This window comes from Pan troglodytes, chromosome 9 (genome assembly GCF_028858775.2).
Source record: "Pan troglodytes isolate AG18354 chromosome 9, NHGRI_mPanTro3-v2.0_pri, whole genome shotgun sequence".
Lineage (NCBI taxonomy): Eukaryota > Metazoa > Chordata > Mammalia > Primates > Hominidae > Pan > Pan troglodytes.
The window spans coordinates 17,070,108-17,093,740 of record NC_072407.2 but is presented as its reverse complement, the minus strand read 5'-3'; the positions used below and the strand labels follow the sequence as shown (position 1 = coordinate 17,093,740).

The following is a 23,633-nucleotide window of genomic DNA, read 5'->3' as shown; positions in this document are numbered from 1 at the left end:
TGACCTGAAGCCCATCTAAACTTGGTTATCGTAAGTAAGAAATACCTTCTAGATAGGGTCATTCATAATCTATGCCCAAGAAAGGACCACAAAAATTAGTGCATTTGTGTTTCTGTTTTTTAGGGGGCTGACTTCTTTACAACAAAGAGAATTCTCTTTAATTCTGTCCCGCAAGGCAATCATTTACTCTAGGAAATTGTCTTATTTTTTATCTGAATTTTTAAATTGACAAGTAATAATTCCAGTCCCTACCTAAAAGAATAGTCTTGCAGTACATATATTTATGGGCTACAATGTGATGATAGATGTATATACCTTGTGGGACGATTACATCAGGCTAACATACCAAGCACTTCACATACTTCTTTGTGATGAGAACATTTAAAATCTACTCTTTTTCCCATCCTAGTCTTAAACTTCTGCTAAATCTTGTTTCACAATAGCCAAGGACAGAGAAGCTGCAGGAGTGCCTCCCTCACCACTATATTAACCAGTAGTGCCTAGACCCAGAAAAGTATCTGCTGAATCAAGGAACAGTGTGATAGGTAGAATCCTGTGGAATGACATTCTTTCCATAGACATGGGCTTTATCTTTCAAAATGTATTGTGAAATACTCATGCTTCCCCTCGAGTCTCTTGAATCCCTCTAATTATCCCTCATATTTTGAGTTCTCCAGCCCAAATCATTGCAGCTCCCTCCACACCACACAGACCCTGACTCCTTTCTGTCCTCACTCTGGTCTCAATTCCCTGTGCTATTCTCAGAAGGAACTTTCTAGGAGCAAATCTAATCAAGCAAAAACATGAAACGCGTCAGTGACTCTGTTACTTTTGTGTTTGATTATGCCAAAGCATTGTTTGAATGAAAAGATTTTGAACTTGAGAGCCTCTTCCAGTTTGTCATAGGCCTAATTTCCCTCTAAGTATCAGGCTGTTTCCCCTGTTTAGTTTCCCTTGCTCTTAAGGTATCCAAGCTTCCAGTCCCTACTTAAAGAATAGTCTTGCAGTACATCTCATTTTCCCAACACAGCATGCTATACAGTTGGTAAACACATACAGGCGTGTACAATTTTTTTTCTAATATCCATCTCATCCAGTGGAATATAAGTTCCTAAGGAACAGGGGCCCTGTTTCCCAGCAACTAGCTTGAGGACATGGCACGCAAGTCATTTAATAAATATTTGCTGGGCCGGGTGTGGTGGCTCACGCCTGTAATCCCAGCACTTCGGGAGGCCAATGCAGGTGGATCACAAGGTCAGGAGTTCGAGACCCGCTTGGCCAACACTGTGAAACCCCATCTCTACTAAAAACACAAAAATTAGCTGGGCACAGTGGCGGGAGCCTGTAATCCCAGCTACTCAGGAGGCTGAGGCAGGAGAATCACTTGAGCCCGGGAGGCAGAGGTTGCAGTGAGCCAAGATTGCACCACTGCACTTTACCCTGGGCAACAGAGCAAGACTCTACCTCAAAAATAAATAAATAAATAAATAATTGCTGAATGAATGAAAATTCACATCAGAATAGCCAACAAATATTGTTTGTTGTTTACTATCCATCTACTCAGTATCAAATGCTTTACACAGATTGTCTCATATGATATTATACGACCTCTAGGAGTGGGTGCTCTTTGACAGGGAAGGAGCTGAGAGGTTCGTTTGGTCATGGCTGCATATTCACCATGCAGAGAGCTCTCAACTGTTTCTTCCTCAGGAAGCCTTCCTCAGCTTCCGCCTGAACTAGGTCAAATTCCCCTGTTCTACGAATGCCCTGTGTCCCTCTGCCAGGTAGCAAGAGCTACAGTTTTCATTTATTTTGTGATGACTTGGTGCATGCCTGCCTCCTGCATCAGAACCCAGGATGGCGGCCCACCTGCCTAATTCACCACAGCACCCCAGCCCCTGGTACCTAAGTATGTACCCATGGGATGCCCCTATTCTTAGTAATCTTAGTAATGGATAAAGATGTCTCCTTATCCATCGAGGCAACATCCCTGAGAATCCCTACCTCATCACTCTGCATTTCAGAGGTACCTGTTTCACGAGTACACTACAGCCATCATTTGCTTGCAATGGTTTATTTACCTGCCTCTTTCATCCTGAAGGACCATGAATTACTATGTGACAAGTGCTGGGTTTTATTTACATTGTATCCCAGAAGGCAGTACCATCTCTCACAGCTTAGCTGAATTAAAATATTTTAATGATAACCTTTGAGGTAGAAAGTGCAGACTTGAGCATTCTGTTTATAAATCAAGGTGAAACTGATGTCTGAAGACTAAGTGACCAAGGCCATAAAGTCTTAAACTCAAGTCTTTTGATTTCATGACCATAAGATACCTTGCAAGGTCTTTTCTATCCATTCTTTTTTTTTTTTAAGTTTAGCTGTATTTATTTATTTATTTTTATTATACTTTGTTTTAGGGTACATGTGCACAACGTGCAGGTTTGTTCCATATGTATACATGTGCCATGTTGGTGTGCTGCACCCATTAACTCGTCATTTAACATTAGGTATATCTCCTAATGCTATCCCTCCCCCCTATTCCCACCCCACAACAAGCCCTGGTGTGTGATGTTCCCCTTCCTGTGTCCATGTGTTCTCATTGTTCAATTCCCACCTATGAGTGAGAACATGAGGTGTTTGGTTTTTTTGTCCTTGCGATAGTTTGCTGAGAATGATGGTTTCCAGCTTCATCCACGTCCCTACAAAGGGCATGAACTCATCATTTTTTATGGCTGCATAGTATTCCATGATGTATATGTGCCACATTTTCTTAATCCAGTCTATCATTGTTGGACATTTGGGTTGGTTCCAAGTCTTTGCTAGTGTGAATAGTGCTCTAATAAACATACGTGTGCATGTGTCTTTATAGCAGCATGATTTATAATCCTTTGGGTATATACCCAGTAATGGGATGGCTGGGTCAAATGGTATTTCTAGTTCTAGATCCCTGAGGAATCGCCACACTGACTTCCACAATGGTTGGAACTAGTTTACAGTCCCAACAACAGTGTAAAAGTGTTCCTATTTCTCCACATCCTCTCCAGCACCTGTTGTTTCCTGACTTTTTAATGATCGCCATTCTAACTGGTGTGAGATGGTATCTCAAATTTATTTCTATCACTGGCTCTGTGACCTCGGGGTGGCCTGACATTCTTTATCCATAAAATGAGAAAAATGACCTCATAGTCTGAAAGTGAGAATTGCATAACATTTACAAAGGGTCTAGCACAGCACCTGGCACCTCTGCAACCTATTCAAACTTCTTGCAAGCTTTCTATTAAATAAGAATACAGTTGGCCCTCCCTATCTGCGATTCCACACTGGCAGATCCAATCAATATCAGATTGGAAAATATTTGGGGACAAAAAAAGACATAATAAAAATAATAAAAATTTTAGAAATATAGTATAACAACTATTTACATAGCATTTACATTGTATTTGGTATTATAAGTAATCTAGAGATGATTTAAAGTATAAGAGATGATTTGTATAAGTTATCTGCAAATACTATGTCATTTTATATGAGGTACAATTTCTCCTGTTCATCAATTAGATGATTTTATTTTCAAAATCCAAGAGTGCTGGCTTAATTTCAGTTTTTCTAAAACTAAACTATTAATTCTAATATATATTTATTGATAGGTATTAATTCTCCATATTAAAGGAATTTATTTAGTTGCTTAATGACACATTTTGAAATTAATCTAACCTGCTAAGTTATCTGGATGGCTGTATTGGTTGAAGTCATATTTTCCAAGGCAGCATTAATGATATACAGTGATGAGGTGCTTAACAATGAGGACACCTTCTAATGTGTAATCAGGTGGTTTTGTCATGCGAACCAACAGCATAGAGTGTACTTACTCAGACCTAGACGGTACAGCCTACTACACACCTAGGCTATATGGTGTAGCCTATTGCTCCTAGGGTACAAATCTGTATAGCATGTTACTGTACTGATTACTGTAGGCTATTATAACACAATGGTAAGTATTTTTTGTATCTAAACATATCTACACATAAAGTACAGTAAAAATATGGTATAAAAGGTAAAAAGTAGTTCACCTATATAGGGCACTTACCATGCGTGGAGTTTACAGGCCTGAAATTTGCTCTAGGTGAGTCAGTGAGTAAGTGATGAGTGAATGGGAAGGCCTAGGGCATCACTGTATACTACTGTAAACTTTTGTACTGTACACTTAGGCTAAGCTAAATTTATTTTTAAAAATAATTATGCTCTATTATATAATAGTTGCATCATCACTAGGTGACAGGAATTTTTCACCTCCATTATAATCTTATGGGAGCACTACCATACACGTGGTCCGCCCTTCACACTGCTATGCAGTGCACAACTGTAGTCAGGTTCTGTGGGTAACAGGGGCTTCAACACTTTTCCAGGCCACATTTATCTTAGCTGTGCTCTCTGAGGTAGAGTTTTAGGGACTGAGAACATGCATCCTTAGCATGCAGAAACAGAATCAGAATTGATTTTTAATAAACAGCTAAGACTCCCCCCAAGAGAGGCAGGGAAGCCATTCATTCAGAGTTTTGGTTAATTCCTGAGGCCACTTAAGATCCTTAGTAGATGTCACACTCACCTTCTACTCATCTGACTGCTAAAGTGATGCATCTATTCTTAGACAGCAACAGGGAGCACCTGTATGACAAGCACCTGCTACGTGCCAGTCCTGCAAACCTTGAATTGCTCTATTTTCACCAAAGGGCCATTAAAGAAAGGAATAGTGATCAATGTTATTAAAGAGCATGTATTCCAAACTTCCCCTGAATGCTGGCTTCTAAATTTTAGAAGGACATGGGCACATCTGAGAACCCATTAAGATTCTCTTCTTGGAACAAACGAAAATTATATGCAAAATTATCTGTTTGCTAGTTGTATGCCAATCATGTGTCTATAAACTCTGAGAGTCCTTGCGGCTCATTTCCCAATCTCTTACAGCAATGGGTCTCTACCTGGTTGCACACTTCAACTACATGCAGAGCTTAAAAAATAAACAAAAACCAGGATGCTGGGCCCCATCTCCAGGGACTCATTTTATTCATCCAGGGTGGGACCTAGGCCTTAGATGTTTTAAACCTTCCTGGATGAATCTAATATGCACAGGGTTTTCATTTTTAAATGTTACTTATTTTTTTTAAACAATGGTGTATAGAAGGTGGCTCCTACTGGCTCATAAAAGTTATTGTTAAATATTAAGGAATTTCATTAGCTGAATAGCTATCGGTAGCTTGAAATTGCCCATGAAGGGCATATTTACACCACAGAAATAGGTAAAAGGTATAAATTAGAGTTTTGGGAAATTGGGAAACAGCCTTTCTAAAAAACAAAAACAAAACAAAACAAAACAAAAAACAGAACACTGCTGATTGAAAGCCACTGTCCCAATGGAACCAAAAACACCAAGTAAAGAATTCCTGCTGTATGGATTCTTAATCCTAGTAACAAAAAGGAATAAAGTAGGCTTTCAGAGGAGTATTTGGCCACAGTATAGCCTTGTTGCCCCTCTTTTGCTAAGATTGTTTCCCTCAAGTTTTGTTTTGGCATTTTCCCTTTAATCAAGTAATGTTATTTTTTTAAATGAGCCTTATGAAACCCATTACTGAGTATTTTCTATTTTGAGGATGACATTGTTCCTAACAACTTCTGAAGTCCCCAAATAAAGTTCCGAGAAGAAATTCGTTTTAAAATTAAGTATTAGGGGAAAACCCACATAGAACCATCCAGGGGCACTGGTGAGTTTTCCCATCATGGACCTTGAACACTATTTTCCCTTTCCTTTAGCTGCCCATTAAGTTTGTTTTGTCTGTTTGTTTTGAGATAGGGTGTCACTATGTCACCCAGGCTGGTCTCGAACTCCTGGGCTCAGGGGATCCTCCCACCTTGGCCTCCCAAAGTGTTGAGATTAGAGGCATAAGCCACTGTACTCAGCCTAGCCAGATTTTTTAGCCTATGAAGAACATTTTCCGCCTCCTGGTCACTGCATTCCATGCATTCTATTCTAATTTATATTTCTTCTGGTACTGAGAGCTTATATTTTCCTGCCTTAATGCATGTAACTTCTTAGAAGGCCTTGGAAGTCCATCATGGAATGTGTCAAGGTATGTTTGAAGTACAAACATACCAACTCAGCTTTTGCCTGATTTGCATAACATGTTGCTGCTGAGACTAAAACTTGGCTAATGTTGAAATTACCTGCGGAACTTAAAAAAATACACATGCCTGGGTCCTGTTCTCACAGATCCTGATTTAATTGATCTAGGATACAGCTGGATGTTTAAAAGTTCTCCAGGCCTTTCTACTCTGCAGCCAGAGATAAAAACACATCACTTTTTATTACCCAACTGAATTCCAGTTCTGCGAACCTTAGAAACCCCAGCCAGATAAAACCCCTTCTCTTCTACAGAATCAAGCCCAAGTTTTCCCTATGGATGATGCAAATTCAACTGCTGACTGACCACTGGGAACCCAATCCAACAGCCTGGTCAGTTCCCTCGGCGCAGGCCCAGCACCTCCCAGGCCCACCTTCCTCACTTCCGTCAAGCCTCATGGCAGCATCTGCCCACACAGGAAAGAGACAAAACCATTACCAATAAAATTGTGAAGTTTTCCAAAACACTGTTCATCATATATTTCTCTGGTAAGTGTTTGAGCTTGTGGATGAAGTTGATCATATATTCACACATTGGGGAGCGGTTTATTCGGTATACAAATCGGCCATTCTCAAACCTTGCATACTCCGTCTGTGAGGAAGAAAGGATTTCAGTATTTTTACACTTTTGACTCCAAAACACATGAAACAGATATTACTGCCTATAAAAGCATTTTAGTTTTTCAACATGAATCATCTTCTATATGCTATACTACTTACGTAATTTACTTAATTAAAAAAAAACTATCTCCAAATTTATTGCTATACATAGAATCCATTATTTTTCTGAAAGTTTAAAAAAAATTAGTTGGAAAGATGACAGCTTTAAGAAGGGCTGACAGATCCTTTTAGCAAAGGTCAGAAAAAAATAAAACTGCCTAATTATGATGCTTTACCTGGAGGAGATCTGTAAGAGCAGGCCCCAGCTAGCTACAATTCTTCAAAGAAAATCTCTTTATTGTGATAAAGCCTCATAGGTTAACAACCAATACAGCTAATCTCTCTACTTTAGAAAAAACTGATTATTTCTCACGGATCATGAGCCCCTGAATGTCACCTGTTTATGAAAGGAAGAAATTAAGAAAATACTAGTATATATGCAGTTTCAATAACTCAGAAATAAGAAACAAGGCTTCCTAGATAACCTTGGATCAAAAGGAATTAAGAAAATTACATACTAAAGAGCAATGAAAAGGGAGATATTTTACATCAAAACGTATCAGCCATGATGAAGCTGCACTTGAAGGAAACTTAATGAAGCAGCCTCATATGTCTTCATCATGAAAGATAAAAGTTTACGGAATAAAATACACATCCTTAAAAAAAAAACCCAAACCACAAAGAAATCAAAGGAAGCCAGGAAAAGGGAATTAATAAAGATAAAAGCTCAAATCAATGAAATAGAAATTTAAAATGTAGACAGAATTAAAAACTGGTCCTTTAGACAGACAAAATAAACTCTTCACACAAGTAAAAAGGAGAAAAAAGAAAAGTGGCAAAACCACAATTACAGTACAAATTAGAAGATACATAAGAGATTATTTCACATAACCCTAAAGCAGACAGACAGACACACACACACGCACACACACACACACGGCGAAGCAAACAAAACACAGCAGATATAGATGCTTTCCCAGAAAAATACAACTTGCTAACACTGAGTCAAAAAGAAGGGGAAAATGTCAATAAATAGATCAGTCATTGTGGAAATGACCACAACTAACAAGTTTAGCTATTTACCACTGAGAAAGGTGGAGGCCACAAGGGATATAAAATTTCAGTTAGGAGAAATAAGCTCAAGAGATCTACTGTACAACATGGTGACTATAGTTAATACCAAGGTACTGTATTCTCGAAAACTGCTAAGAGAATATTTAAGTGTTCTTACCACAAAAATTGGTAAGCTATGTGAGGTAATACATGTTAATTAGCTCAATTCAGCCATTCTACTGTGTATGCATATTTCAAAACATCATGTTATACACCATAAATGTATAAAATTTTTATCTATCAATTAAAAATAATTAATTAAAAGTAGATGCTAAAAAACATATAAAGACCAAATAGTTTCACAGGAGTAAGTTTTATGTAATCTTTAAAGAATAGTTATTTCCAGTGTTATTGTTTTTATGAAACTAGTGTACATTCAAGACTGAAATTTGGCAAACAGGTTATTGAAAAAAGTATATAGTTGGGTGTGACAGCTCACACCTTTAATCCTAGCACTTTGGTAGGCTGAGGTAGGCAGATCGCTTGAGCCCAGGAGTTTCAGACCAGCGAAACCACATTTCTACAAAACAACACAAAAAATTAGCCAGGCATGGTGGCACAGGCCTGTGGTCCCAGATACTCAGGAGGCCGAGGTGGGAGGATTGCTTGAGCCCGGTGAGGCTGAGGCTGCAGTGAGCCAAGATCATGCCACTGCATTCCAGTGTGGGTGACAGAGTGAGACCCCATCTCAAAAAAAAAAAAAAGGAAAAGAAAAAAGTATAGACGAATATTACTTATGAAATGTAATGTGAAAATTCTGTGTAAAATATCAGCAAATAGAATGCAACAATAAATCCAAAGTAAGACTGTTTCAGAAATGCTATGGTGTTTCATACACATTGAGGAAATGTATTAACTTGTTATGTCAACAACTTGGAAGAAAAATCATATAGCAACAGTTGCTGAAAAGCATTTGATAACGTATTGCAGCTGTAACTAATAAAAATCCTAAGTAAAATAGGAATAGAAAGAAAACACTTAAATTAGTAATAAAGACCATTAATAAAAGCCTACAGTAAATATAATCCTAAAGGGCAAAACACCAAAACTTTTTCAACTAACATCAGTTAACTGTACAAGGGTACCCCAGGAATCTGGGGGAAAAACTAAAGTTAAGTATGAGAATTTGCTAAGATGGCCATATTGAAGACAGATATGCAAAATCAAGAGCTTTTCTCTATTAATTCAAATCTAGAAACAGGAAATTACAACATATTATATAATATTTAGAAATATATTTAACAAGAAAGAGACAAACCTGTATAATGAAAATGATAAAATCTTATTGAAATACATAAAATGAAATGAGACTGCAAATACATTCTTGATTAGAAATATTTAATATAAAATTTTTCCAAAAGAACATCTAAGTTTGATGCAATTACAATTAGATTGCTCAAACAAGGTTTTTGTTTTTCTTTATATGTTTAAGTGATTGAATTATCTGGAAGAATAAATGTTGGTTACTAGCTTAGAAAATATATGAAAAAGAAGAATAGTGAGACTGACTCGCCTCATCAAATATCAGTATATACTATAAAGCCACTGTAATCAAATCCACATGGTACTGGGATACGTAGACACAAATAGTGGGTGGAATAGAACAGTGGGACTCCAGGAACAGCTCTCAGAATAAATGGTAATTTAAAGGGGACAGATCTGTTTAACTGGGAAAGAATGAATCATTTCATAAGTGGTTTTGATACAAACGCCTATCTGGAAGAAAATATAAGTGGACTACTGCTTCACACCAAATGCAGACACACATTCTAAACAGATAAAAGGCTTAAATGTAAAACCCCACCTACCACGCACACCACCTTCTCCATAAAAATTCCTGTGATTTTATCAGTCAAGAGCAACCTTTCCCTGCTCCCTGAATTTGCATAGAGCTTTGGGTGTATCGTCTGAGGACACCAGTAATTTGACATTTGGGAAACTGAGTAAGCTGTCTGGTTCATCTTTTCTCAAATGCACCTGTCCAGGCAGAGAATTTCAACTACAGAGAACATCCCTGACAACTTAGCTATTCACTAACATTGCCTAACACTCATCTTCCACACTCCCAATCACCCACAGGTAACTTTGCTTCCTCCTTCTTAGAGGAGAGGAGGTCATCTGGTTCCAGGTGTCCCAGCCATGTTTCATGATACAGCCACCTTCTCACCTCCTGGGCTTCCTAGACATTATGTTGAGCCAATTCCCGCCCTCCTCACTCATTTTTGTCCTCGGCTCTTCTGTTTATGTCTCCCTCTACTTATCCTAGGGCTAGTGGCTGCTCCCCAAATTTAATCATTATTCCTGTGCCCTTTCTATTCCCTCTCTGCAGCTAGGTCTCCATTCCCAATCCTTAATGCTCAGTCTTTACCAACTTATATTTCCAGTCTTTACCTGTCATCCAAGTTCTAGTCTTGCATCTATAATCATTGCCTATTTCCTCTTGAACACCTTATTTCCTTATCTCTATTAGTGGCAGTACCATCCTTCCAAGCATAAAATGTGAGTGTGACTTTTGACTCTTCCTCCTCATTAATATCCAGTTAGTTTCTAAGTTCCATTCAAAACGTCTTACAGGATTCCCACTGCCACCATTGTGGGAAAGCTCATGACCCCTAAGCTTAAATTGTCCATCTGAGTCAACTCCCCTGGATCCTCTTCTGCCAGCATAACCTTTCCTCAACAACATTCTCATAAGGCCTGTCCATTGCTCAGGGGGCTTGTGCTACGAGGGCCTGCAGCATCCCAAATCCTCATTGCTTAGCCCAAGGTCTTAAGAAATATATCCTTCTCCCTCTCTCCCTCCTCAGCACAAAGTCTTTGTACAGCTAAGGTGGGCTCTTGAACCTGAAAGGTCTGGGGCCACTGCAAATAAAAACTGCTCACTGAACATGGATCAATTAATTGGGTGATGGATAGAAGACACTAAAAAATACAACCTTCAAGGAATGCCAACAACAAACATTATTCAACAAAGCACCTCACCCTGATCAAACAAATATACATCTTTTTAAAGGGAGGAAGGTATGAAACATAAAAGCTGTAAAAAGAGATTGGATCCTAATATATAATAAACTCTATCTAAAAGCGAAGGCAGTGGAAATGGCAAAAGCAACATTATCAAACTCAAGGTATCCTGGTTTCAGAGGGCAGGTGCCAATCAGCTGAGTACCACCTTGACATCTATCTACAATGCCTGGGAGTGCCCTTGGACCTAGGGGTTGGGTGTAGGGAGGGCATCATTCTGAGTGGCAGGGCCTATCTCGACCCAACTTTCATACCACACTACCCCACAAGGCCTCATGCAAAGGTGCACGGCACTGGCTGAGCAGGGCACAGCCGACTTCAGACACAGTCAGAGGACTGGCACGGGACATCCTATTTGCTTCCTTTCAGGTGCTTCCAAATCACTTTGGCTTTTTAGAAGTTAACAGGAAAAAGAAGTGGGAGAAAGAAGGAGGGTGATATGGTTTGGTTGTATCCCCACCCAAATCTCACCTCGAATCGTAATCCCCACATGTCAGAGGAGGGGCCTGGTGGCAGGTGATTGGATCATGAGGGCAGTTTCCCCCAGGCTGTTCCTGTGATACTGTGGGAGTTCTCACCAGATCTGATGGTTTAAAAGTGTGTGGTGGTTCCCACCCACCTTTCTCCTGCCACCATGAGAAGACGTGCCTTGCTTCCCCTTCACCTTCAGCCACCATGATTCTAAGTTTCCTGACACCCCCAAATCATGCTTCCTGTTAAGCCTGTGGAACTGTGAGTCAATGAAACATCTTTTCTTCATAAACTACCCATTTTCAGGTAGTTCTTCATAGCAGTGTGAGAATGGACTAATACAGAAGGTAAGAAGCAGACATCCAAAAATACAACTCTCTGCCCCAAGGAAGGTTTAAAGGAAGCCAACAGTCTGCCCTTGAATGAAGTTTCCAGTATACAGAGGCCAACTTACCTCTACTTTTTCTACTACTTGCTTCCCAAAGGAGCAAACTTTGGTGGAACAGGTGACTGTCATATTTTCAGAACTCTCGTACTGACTGGTTACACCATAAAAAGCCCCAGCATCATCTTGAATATTGCAGTTTAAATCAGCCTGTTGGAAAGGAAATGGAGGTGTGGGTTATTCTCTCATCCCAGGAGTCATGGCACCGAGCAGTAACTTTCAGGGTAAGACCTCTACTTGGCTGAATGAAGAGGGCTGGCTTGGGAAGGTGATGCTCATCTAGAAACAAGTTCAATACCCATCTGTCATTTTTTAAAGAGTTTGCTAATTTGGGCAGTCCTCTCTTGAAATGACATGCTACAAGTATCAATTTTGTTTTACTTTCTTGCATTCAGTATCAGAATAATACTATACCCTTGCAATAAAAGATCCACAAGGTCTTTGAAATATGCACAGAAAGCAGGATATTAATTGGATTCATGTTCACTCATCTTTAGAGTTTTAAAAAAAACAAGAGACTGCAGCTGACTAGCCATTTGTCATATATGTACAAACAGAAACTTTCTTAAAAATTAGAATATCTGGAGGGGAAATGGTTTCTATTAAAGACTGGCTTACAAAGATGTTAAATAATGACTTAAGTTGCCATTCATTTAACACATTTTTATTAAGCACCTACTATGAAAGGTTCATGCTAGACAATGTACGGGTTTTGCCTACAACTGATATGGAAGATACATAAAATAACTATCATTCAGATAGAAAATAAGTTCCATGTCAGAGATACTTAGAGTTGCAGCAATGGAAGGTATGACTTTCCACAGGTGGTCTCAGTTCAGGAATGATTTAGACTGGCACATGCAGGGAAGGCTGGGGGTACAGTGCAGGCCAAGGCCTGGAGTGCTGCATTCTAGCTTCTGGGCATGGATTAAGGACCTCAGACTGGGAGTTTGGAAATGCAACTTGGGCACAGGTTATGGGGGCGAAGAAGACAGTTTAGATTGTATTTTGTAGGAAATGGATACCCCCTTGAAAGCCTGGGTGCCAAGGAAGTGGTATGATTAGCACTGTGCTTCAGAGAGAAATGTCTTCAGCAGGATGGTGGGGAAACTGGCTGCTGCAGCGTTTGATCATTGCAGTGGTCTGAATGTGCCCCCACCAAATTCATGCATTGGAAGCTTAAACCCCAGTGCAACAGTGTTGGAGGTGAGGCCTTTTGGGATGGGTTTAGGTGTTGAGCCTCTGCCCTTGCATATGGGTTAACGCTGCTATAAGTAGGGCTTTCAGGAGTAAGCTGGCTCTCTCTGGCCCTTCATCTGCCTTCCACCAGATGCTACAGATTCGATCTTGGACATCCCAGCCTCTAGAAATGTGAGAAATGAATTTTTGTTCTTTATAAATTACCCAGGCTGTGGCATTCTGTTGTAGCAGCACAAAACAGACCAAAGACAGCCACAGAGTAATAGTTGCCTTCCCTCAAATATCTACCAACCCCCTGCTCCGCATCCGGCACAATGCTCAGAGCTGGGGATAAAACAAGCAAAAGCTGAGCCAGGTCCTGCTCTCGTGAGGCTTACAATTAAGTGAGGAACATACCACACAGAACTAAGCACCAGGGAGAGAGGTACGGGGGGACACGAGCACAAACGGTGAGGAGTGGGCCCCCAGGGTCAGGAATGCTTCTAATGATGATGCAACTCAGATCCCAAGAAAGAAGACGAGGCTTAGGCAAGAGAAGCATTCCATAAGAGAGAAGAGGGCACAGAGCCAGAAAGAAGTGCTAAAGAGAAAGCAAGAGAGAGAGGATGGCAGGAGAGCTGGAGAGGTGGAAGGGCTTGGGTCTAATATCCTGAGACCAAAGGACACAGTGAGCAGACAGGCCTGGAACAGTGACAGGGCACAACCAGCTCTGCTTTCCAAAAGGCACCTCTGACCATGGCTCGGAGACGACTCCGGAAGAGAGCAGAAAGTATGTGTGTGTGTGTGTGTGTGTGTGTGTGTGTGTGTGTGTGTGTGTGTGTGTGTGTGTGTGTATATATATATATATATATATGGAGGCCATTATAGCAGTCCAAGCGAGAGATGATAAATGTGGACTGCCGTGGTGGTTGTTGAAGCAGAGGTACATGGATCTGACACTCAAATGAGATTTTATATTTTGTGAGGTTTGGCACTTTTTTTTTTTTTTTTTTTTGAGACAGGGTCTGGCTCTGTCGCCTAGGCTGGAATCAGTGGTGCGAGGCTCACTGCAACCTCCGCCTCCCAGGTTCAGTGGATTCTCCTGCCTCAGCCTCCTGAGTAGCTGAGATTACAGGCATGTGCCACCACGCCCAACTAATTTCTGTATTTCTAGTAGTGACAGGGTTTTGCCTTGGTGCCCAGGCTGGTCTCGAACTCCTGGCCTCAAGTTATCTGCCCACCTCAGCCACTCTAAGTGCTGAGATTACAGGTGTGAGGCACCGTATTGCACCAGATTTGGCAGATTCTGACTGGCTAATTTTTATACCTTGACAGGCACTAACCACTAAGACCTGAGTCATCATATACTTTAAAATAAGTATCTACATTTAAATTTCCTTTTTGAATTGGTTATTAGGAAAATGTCCAACTCCTTAGGCAAAACTTCCTACTTTCTGTCTACAAATAAAGAGAACCATGTACTCCACATTCCCCTTTTCACCTTATGTGCCAAGAAATTCAAAGCTAAATTCAGAGTTCAACTACAATAATTAACTTGTCTCAGGTGCTTCTAATAGCTACTAACAGTCAGGGTACAGCTCCTTTTACTGGTTTCCAATCTGCTTTAACTTGTACTTATCTGGTTTTATGTTACCCATAAATGTAGTGAGCTTTCCTCACATTCTGCATTTTGGATTTTATGGGGTATAAATCATAAACAAACAAAAATACCCAGGTGTGCATTTTTCTCACATTCAAAGGTTTAACATTTGGCTCCACAAAAGAGCAGCTCAGCAGGAAATCATGCATGTCTTTCCCTAAATGAGATCAGCATCTGAACTCCCAAGGCTGAAGAGGCCCCTGTGTCTAACTGAGCTCCAGCCTCCAGGGCAGAAGGGCTGCCATACACCTCAGGCACACAGGGGCTCTGAACACTGGAATTCCCATCGAGCTTTCCACATGGCAGTGTTACCTTCAAGAACTGCCACTGCCTCGCTTTGCTGACACCTTAGAATACTTTGCTGTGAAAAGCAGTTCAGGTGCTTTATGGTGGCAGGATTAATGCTGTTATTATTATGATGTAGCCTGTGCCAAAACATTCCAGATTTTTTTTTTTTTTTTTTTTGAGATGGAGTTTTGCTCTTGTTGCAGACTGGAGTGCAATGGCACGATCTTGGCTCACCGCAACCTCTGCCTCCTGGGTTTGAGCGACTCTCCTGCCTCAGCCTCCCAAGTAACTGGGATTACAGGCAGGCGCCACCATGCCCGGATAATTTTTTTTGTATTTTTAGTAGAGACGAGGTTTCTCCACGTTTGGTCAGGCTGGTCTCGAACTCCCATCCTCAGGTGATCCGCCCACCTCGGCCTCCCAAAGTGCTGGGATTACAGGCCTAAGCCACCATGCCTGGCCCAGCCCAACATTTTTTTAAAAAGTGAAAACATGCATGTGGTAAAGACGGGGGAAAAATAAAACTGTAAAATGGGCATGAACCCCCAAATTTGCCAACCTCCCTAAAGGTAACCAATGTTATCCATTTCTCAAGTGTCCTTTCAGAGATATTCAGCACTTAGGTATTCAAGCATATACATTCCTCCTTTATCACACAAACAGCACATTATATTAACTTTTCTAAAACCTTGCATTAAACATATATATACCTATGCCACTTAGAACTCATATAGTACTAATATGGAATTTCAGTATTATAAAGTACAGCCATTTAAAATAATGAACAGCCACACTTTCTAGTGGCTGCACACTATTCTACGGCACAGATACACCATAATTTAATACACGCTCTACTGATGAATATCTATGATGCTTCCCAATGATGCTGCAATAAGTTTGTGTTGAGCAGAAAAGGTGCATTAGAAATTATTTTTCTTTCTTTCAACTTTAAATTCCTAGCTTTGAAAGAGTCTCCATGTGCTATGAATACACTGTGAGCTAACATTGTACTAGTTGATTTTGATTAATCGAGTTGTTCTGAAAGACTAGTAAATAATCAAATGCAGTCTAGCAAGCTGGGTGTGGTAGAATACCTGTAGTCCCAATTACTCAGGAGGCTGAGGCAGGAGGCTCGCTTAAGCCCAGGAGTTTGAGACCAGCCTAGGCAACATAGCAAGACCCTATTTCTAAGCATGGGGGAAAGCAGTCTAGTGATTTTGGTGTACAGACTGGACTATGGAAGGGAACACAGTGAAATAAGCCATTGTGTATGGAGGGCAGGTGGGTCACTGGGAGAGTAAATAGATTATTTTTTCTGTTTTAAGGTTGACAGTTTTTAAAAACAATCTGTCAATATATATAATTTTTAAATGTTAACTAAGTTTAGAATGGTATTATTCATCATGATGTTAGTAAAATTGCTGAATATGTTCACAACTGTTACGGTTCTGTCTGTACGAGGTTCCATGCTTAAGTAACGCTGGTGAAAGCAGCTGTCCCACAGCAGTGGCACACCTAGCAGATCTGACGCATTTTTAAGACCGCCTTCCTTTATTTGACAAAATGATTTTCAACAATAACCAGCACTCTACTTCAGTTATTTAAAATTGTAAACGTAAAAATTCCCAAAGCAGAAACAGAGAATGAAGGAATGGAAAAAAAGTTCTGTTTCCTCATCTTCATAATCATTCTACTATTGTTGCTCATTGACAAATCTGTTTAACCACTGGAACAAGGAGCACCATGGGGACTGTGGACTCAGACTGCACCTGAAATGAGTACTAGGCTGAGTCCACATGTGTTACTAAAGGAGAAGTAATATAATGGATAATGTGCTTGCTAATTTGAAGCATATAGATGTTCTATATATAAAATAAAAATTCAACATATGTTGTATACATACATATATAAAAAATAAAAATTCAGCTCACACCTATAATCCCAGCACTTTCAGAGGTTGAGGCAGGAGGATTGCTTGAGCCCAGGAGTTTGAGACCAGCCTGGGCAACATAGGGAGATGCCATCTCTACAAATAATTTTTTTTTTTTAATTAGCCGGACATGGTGGCATGTGCCTGTAGTCCCAGCTACCTGGGAGGCTAAAATAGGAAGCTTCCTAGAGCCCAGGAGTTTGAGGCTGCAGTGAGCCATGATTTGTACCACTGCACTCCAGCCTGGGCAACAGAACTAGATGCTGTCTCAAAAAAAAAGTAATTAAAAAAATTCAACACTAACTTCACCAATTATTTAGGACTCAGGCCAACAAAGGAGGTTTTGTCCTTAATATCACCATTAATATGGTGATAATAAAAAGAAAATTGATTTTTTAGATGGTTTTGTCATTGTTTGTAAATTCCCTACAGCCAAGCAAAGTCCTTACTGCTTGCAGCTGCGGCAGACCATTCCTACCACCTCACCATTGGTTTACCATTATCTCTTAGAACTCCCCAAACAACTTTAATATAGCTTCCATTTGGAATGGATGACCTGTAGTTACAATGATAGAATTATTCAAAACAAAGTTATTAAAGAATACCCAACCTACCCTCAGAAACCATCCCAACAAATTACATGTTTTAAAGTTGTCAAAGTTAACAGTTTTACATAAAATTAAAATATACATTCAGAGAAGTAAACAAACTGGAAGTTTACAGCTCGATTAATTTTCATCAAGTGAGCCAGCACCCAGATGAAGAAATGGAAGTCCCTCTCTCCCCCAAATATCCTTCCTTCCAGGCACAATCATCTATACACCTTGCCAGTGTAACCATGATCCTGAAACATCACACATTAGTTTTGTCTGGTTTCTGAACTTTAAGCAAGTGGAACAGGGTTTACAGTGTTTAGTTTTGTTTACTCAGCATTTTGTGAGATTCAACCATGTTGTTGTATATAGTTCATTCATCCTCATTACTGTAGAATATTCCATTGAATGAAAAATGCCACGATCTATCCACCCTATTACTTAGGGACATTTGTGAGGCTTCCAAATGGACCTATTAAGAAGAGTGCTACTATGAACGTTCTTGAATATGCTTTTGAGGGACATATGGATGTGTTTCTGTTGGGCGTTCCTAGGAGTGTAATTGCTCGGTCATAGAGTCTATGTGCATTTTATCCTTCATTTAGATAAGAGGTAAGGAGAAACAGTCTGAGAAAATTCTCTATTTAATTATTAGTGTAAATTTAAGAGATTAGATTTTAAAAGGCTTCCCAACTAACAGTAAATAACCAATTTGCCATTACAACTGCTTTGTAATTACCCTTGAACATGGAAAATAATTATGTAGCTATCCAACCATATCACAGATGCTCTTCACGAATTTTCTAGGAGGAAGTATTGATGTAAAATATAATTATCAAGATATATATAATTTTATATATATATATATAATTATCTGTCAGCTGATAGTGTTACGGCTATTCCAGAAAGAAATGCAGTCACTGAACTCCCATGAAGCGAAGGTAATATCAAAGAAAGAATGCTAGCATTAAGTCAACAACAAAGAAGTCTGGAATTTGCAGAGTTCATTATCTACCCTACTGACACGTCCCCCTCCCAACTGAAAATCACTCCAGGTGGAAAGCAAACCTATTTCATGTAGTTCTGAAGGCAAGAAAATGAGTTTTTAAAAATGTACCACTATCAGAGATACAAACTATTTCTGCCTAACCAGCTTTTACCTAACCACAGGATATTTTCTAAAAGTAAATAAAAACAAAAATCCAAGAAACAGTTGAAAACTAGTAAAACTTATCTTTCCAATAAATTCCAAAGTCAAACCATATCCCATCTTCTGGGCACAAGCTAGCCAAAAAGGCTGGTCATAGGCCAGGTTCTGCAGTGTTAAAAAACAACACTTAGAAATATGGCTGGGGAAGGTAAGTCCAGGGAAATGAGTCCTTCTAAGAAATCTTCTCCCTGTTTGCTCTAGAAACAGAGACCCTAAACTCTAAGCTGAAACTTAGTTCAGAGGTCAACTCTCTCCTACCTCCAAAAGCAGAAATCCTTTCCACAGCATCCTGACCTGCACTGCCTTAAAGCTAAATACTTTCAGACACAGGAAAATCACTTCAATAATGCTGCTGGGCCAGGCACGCTGGCCACTTACGCCCAGGAGTTTGAGACCAGCCTGGGCAACATAGCAAGACCCCATCTCTATTTATAAATAATAATAATATTGCCAGACAGTCTTAACTGTTAATGCTTTTTTCTGTTATATTAATTTTCTCTGCTACAAATTATCACACATTTAGTGGCTTAAAACAAGACAAACTAATTATTTTATATTCCTGTAGGTCAGAAATTTAATTCAGCTCCAGGCTGGCTAAGATCAAGGAACTAGAAGGGATGCAACTCCTTACTAGACAGAGGCTCTGAAGAGGGTTCTGTTTCCTTGCCTCTTCCAGCTTCTGAGACCACCCACATTCCTTGTCCCGGAGCCCCTTGCTCCATTTTCAAAGCCAGAAACACCAGCCGAATCCTTCTCACATTGCCAGCTGTCGTCTCTCTGGATGTCTTCTTTTGTCTCCCTCTTCTGCTTTAAGGGACCTTGGGACCATGCTAGGCCCACTTAGATAATCCAAGATATTCTATCTGCTGATTAACAACTTTTAATTCCCCTTTGCCATGTAATGTACCATTATCCACAGATTCCATGGCTACAGAGGAGGCATGTCTGGGGATCCATGATGCTGCCTATTACATCTGTTAAGTTGAAATGAGCTCCTCTGTAACTTCCATCCAGAACTTCGGGTACCACAGACCTAAGAACACTTCTGTAACACAATTCTGCAGTTTTCTCTCCTTTCCTCCTTAACTTCACCATTCCTCTCCTCCTCCTCACCCACATAGTTCTTCAGGTTCTGTTTGCTTCCCAAGATTCAAGTTTTACATTTACTTTTGTTAAACTCTACAAAGTTCAGTCCTCCACTCATCCCATCCAGTCCGACACTGGTCCAGGCGTCTGTGAATGCTGCTTCTCATTTGTCATCTCATCTCAGACACTGGACTGAAGCACAGGCAGCAGAAGTGAGAGATTTGGAATCACTTTTTGGGTCTCACTTTTCTCATCTTTATCCACAGGGAAGATGATGTGTTTCCAAAGGCCACGGTGGTAATATGAGGAGATAATGCATATAAAATTCACCTGTAATCTATAATGTACTATAAAATTTACAGTCATTAACAATACCTATAATCACTCCTGTTCACTTGTCAATTTGAAATATTGACCACAATAGAGATGAAGACAGAGCCTCAAATCACATCTACAGACACTGACACCTTTCCTCAACGAGACAAGAGTCTGTAATCAATAAACACGATAAAGACTGTCACCATGGAGCCAGTCTTGGCCCCAACCCACATTTGTCGGGTGTGTGGCACAGATGCAACACTGGCTTTTTCCAAACAGAAAAATTAGGACTTTTTCTGATCTGTGTTTATGACGGGTCTTACGTATTGAGTATAACAGCTCAAACAGGTATAAATTTCTCAAAAGGCATGATTGGACATGTTATAGAATTCTTTCTGGGACTAAAAAAAGGCCATCATTAACACGTGTGTTGAGTGAATTAAAGACTTTAGGGTCTATTTGTGGGCAAGTCCTGAAAAACAACAAAACGTCGAAGCAGAAGCCGGTTTCAATGATGGGCAGAGGAAGCGGACAGCAACAGAAAACAAAAATACACCCCATCAAAAGTTTCCAAATTCTTTCCCAAATCATCCTTCTCTTATACTCATTACTTCCACAACTGAAACAGTTTAGTCCCCAGATAAGAGTCTGGATTCGTTTCTCCTCTATTACCTCTTACTCAGTAAGCCCATTTATTCATGGATCTGTTCTGTTTTCTGAGACAGAGTCTCACTCTGCTGCCCAGGCTGGAGTGCAGTGGCACAATGTTGGCTCACTGCAACCTCGACCTTCTGGGTTCAAGAGATTCTACTGCCTCAGCCTCCCAAGTAGCTGGGATTACAGATGTGCGCCACCACACTAATTTTTGTATTTTTTAGTACAGATGGGGTTTCACTATGTTGGCCAGGTTGGTCTTGAACTCCTGACATCAAGTGATCCACCTGCCTCGGCCTCCCAAAGTGCTGGGATTATAGGCGTGGGCCACCATGCCCAGCCATCCTGGATCTGTTTGGTTTAAATTTCATGTTTTTGCCTTTTGGCAGTAAATATGAAAAATGCAACACTCTCCAAAGACTGACCCTTCCCATTTCAAGGGTAAGGAAGAATGAAGCCTCACCCAAGTATGTGGGATCTGAAGTCCTTGGAGGCGGGTGCTAGGCCAGGGGACAGAGTGGATCATCCCTGCAAAACCTCCGTCCTCTGGAGACCTGGCTGTGGGGGCAGAAGGATCAGGAAGTGAAGGCTACTCCTGCCCAGTGAAGAATGGGAGTGAGCAGCTCACGCGGTGGCAGCATTTGGTGGATGACAACAACTTTGTTACAAGCTTCACTGGGGAAAAGCCTGCTGGAACAAAGGCAAGCAGATAACCTCTAAGGCGCGAGGCAGGGGGACAGCAGGGGCACAGGGTCAGGAGCAGGCTGTGGACCTTCCCTTCCTATCCAGAGGGCTTGGAAGAGCTGGGGAGAATGACCTGGTTGCAAAAATGAAAACATCAAGAGGACTGTCCCCAACCAGAGACAGTCTAACAGGCACTGATGGCTGCAACGAGACGCTGGCATTTTAAAACACTACTTTGAACCTCTCTTCTTCATCCTCTCCGAGCAATGATCAAAGAACCAAGATTTCAAATTGTGAAGCAATTTTTTCCAATGGTAGCATCTGGCTCCTTGGCAGGCGGTGCTGGGAGCTGGGCCCTGTGGCGGGCAGCCATCCAGGCCTGCCACATGGTAAGGCTCGGCCAGGCAGGGCACGCAGTGCGGCATTGCAGCTGCTCCCACAGGCACCAAAGGACAATCGCTCTGCACTGGGCCTGGGGCTGTGGGGCAACAGTGCCCCTAGAGGCACTACTGCCATGGGCAGAGAAGGGGGAGGTCTGGAGAAAGCTGGCTGCTCTAAAAGGCTCCTCGCCCTCTCATTTGCAGGCAAGTGCCTTCTGGCTAAGACCCTTGAAGCCAGTCCCATTGACATTCAGAGGCTTGGGGTGGGTGGGGAAGCTGGGCCAACCGTGAGACAGCTCCCCAGCAAGGAAGCCAGCATGTAGGGGGGGTGAAGGAGCTGCCCTCAGAAAAGAGTCTTTGAGTGTGTTCACTTCGGCCCTTATGCCCTGCCCAACCCAATGATGAGACAGCAGCTGTAGCCTGCCTGCCACAGCTGTTTTAAATAAGAATAATAGGAATAAACTCAGCCGTGGCTCTTCAAGTTACTTCCCGCTAATTATGGCATATATTTACATCTACAAAATAGAAGATTTTTAAAAACACCACCAAGGGCCCCTTTATTGTGCAGATTGGCACCCCTATTTGAATTTCATAAACATTTGGCACTTCAAAGAATCTTAAAAGCTTGCTCTAATTATGCTATGCACTGGTTGAAAGGCTGCCCGTCTGCACTGCAAATTCCTACAAATACCAGCATTTAGTTTTTCAAAAATTCAATTAATATCACCCACACAACTTCAGGTGACCACTAGTGGCAACTTCACATAGTGGCTAGGATGAAAGAGTCGGGTCTCAGCTCCAACTACAAAGCAGCTACACGGGCCAGTTCTTTCCAATAGAGGCAAGTAATGAGTTCTGGGTGCCCAGCTGAGCTGGCCCCAAACCTTTCTCATTCATCAGGTGTGTGAACACTGGCCCAGACACCACCTTTCCCAGGAAACAGGACCTTTTTATGGTTTCAAGGTTTTGTGCATGAAAAGTTTTTCATAGAACAACAATAACAACCCCAAGCCAATGATACGTAAGTGAACTAACAAGTGCAGAGTTGCCAGATAAAACGGGGAACCCAGTTAACTCACATCTCAAATGAACAGCAAATACTTTTTCAGTACATATGAACATATATACCAAATACTGTATAGGACATGTACACCAAAAAAGTATTCACTGTTTATTTGAAATGCAAATTTAACTGGGCAACCTGATAAATCTGACAACTCTACTATCAAGAAACCTTTACCACAAAGAATAAAAACTGAGACTTACCCTCAAATTATCATTGCTGTAAAAGGCATCATATGTCCAAGACACTTTAGGTAGGGAAAATGAAGTTGCAGGAAACACTTGGAGCATAATCCCTTTTTAGTAAAAACAAGTGATGTATATGTATACGTATAATGTTTGTAGATACATACGTAAAAGTCTAAAAGGATACATTCCAAATTTTGGGATCTGGCTGACCACAGGCATGTATGTGTGCAAGGAGGATCTCACTTTTTATTCTATATTCTTTTCAACTGCTCAAACTATTCATAACAAACCTGCATCACTTTTTTAATTTAAAAAGTAAATTAACATGGGGTGGACTGGGGGGTAGGAGGTACCGTGGATCTTTACCTGCACATGGAGAGGGCGTCTCTCACACCACCAAGGGCCTAGGTTCAGTTTTAAGCAACTGACTGAGATCCCTGAAGTGTCCAGTTAATCCAACTACGCCTTGCAAAACTGGGTCTGAAAATATGCAGCCACCCCGACTATGGCAC

The 23,633-nt window shown here is 40.8% G+C and overlaps 1 protein-coding gene and 1 long non-coding RNA gene across 8 annotated transcripts in view; one reads left to right on the top strand and one right to left on the bottom strand.

Annotated features, from left to right (window-relative positions):
• The window catches only part of LOC100608827 (uncharacterized), a 60,975-nt gene extending 54,335 nt beyond the window's left edge, over positions 1-6,640 (top strand). Inside the window, exon 4 of the long non-coding RNA XR_001707164.3 lies at positions 6,431-6,640. This is a non-coding gene — a long non-coding RNA (uncharacterized LOC100608827). The remainder of the gene's footprint in view (positions 1-6,430) is intronic.
• Positions 1-23,633, bottom strand: part of TEAD1 (TEA domain transcription factor 1) — a 270,095-nt gene that overhangs the window by 7,800 nt on the left and 238,662 nt on the right. For all 7 annotated transcript variants that reach the window (XM_054662118.2, XM_063783803.1, XM_054662121.2 and 4 more), the window contains 2 exons: positions 11,898-12,038; positions 6,615-6,767 (listed from right to left, as the gene is read on the bottom strand). In XM_054662118.2, coding sequence (XP_054518093.1) covers positions 6,615-6,767; positions 11,898-12,038 — 294 coding nt within the window. The remainder of the gene's footprint in view (positions 1-6,614; positions 6,768-11,897; positions 12,039-23,633) is intronic.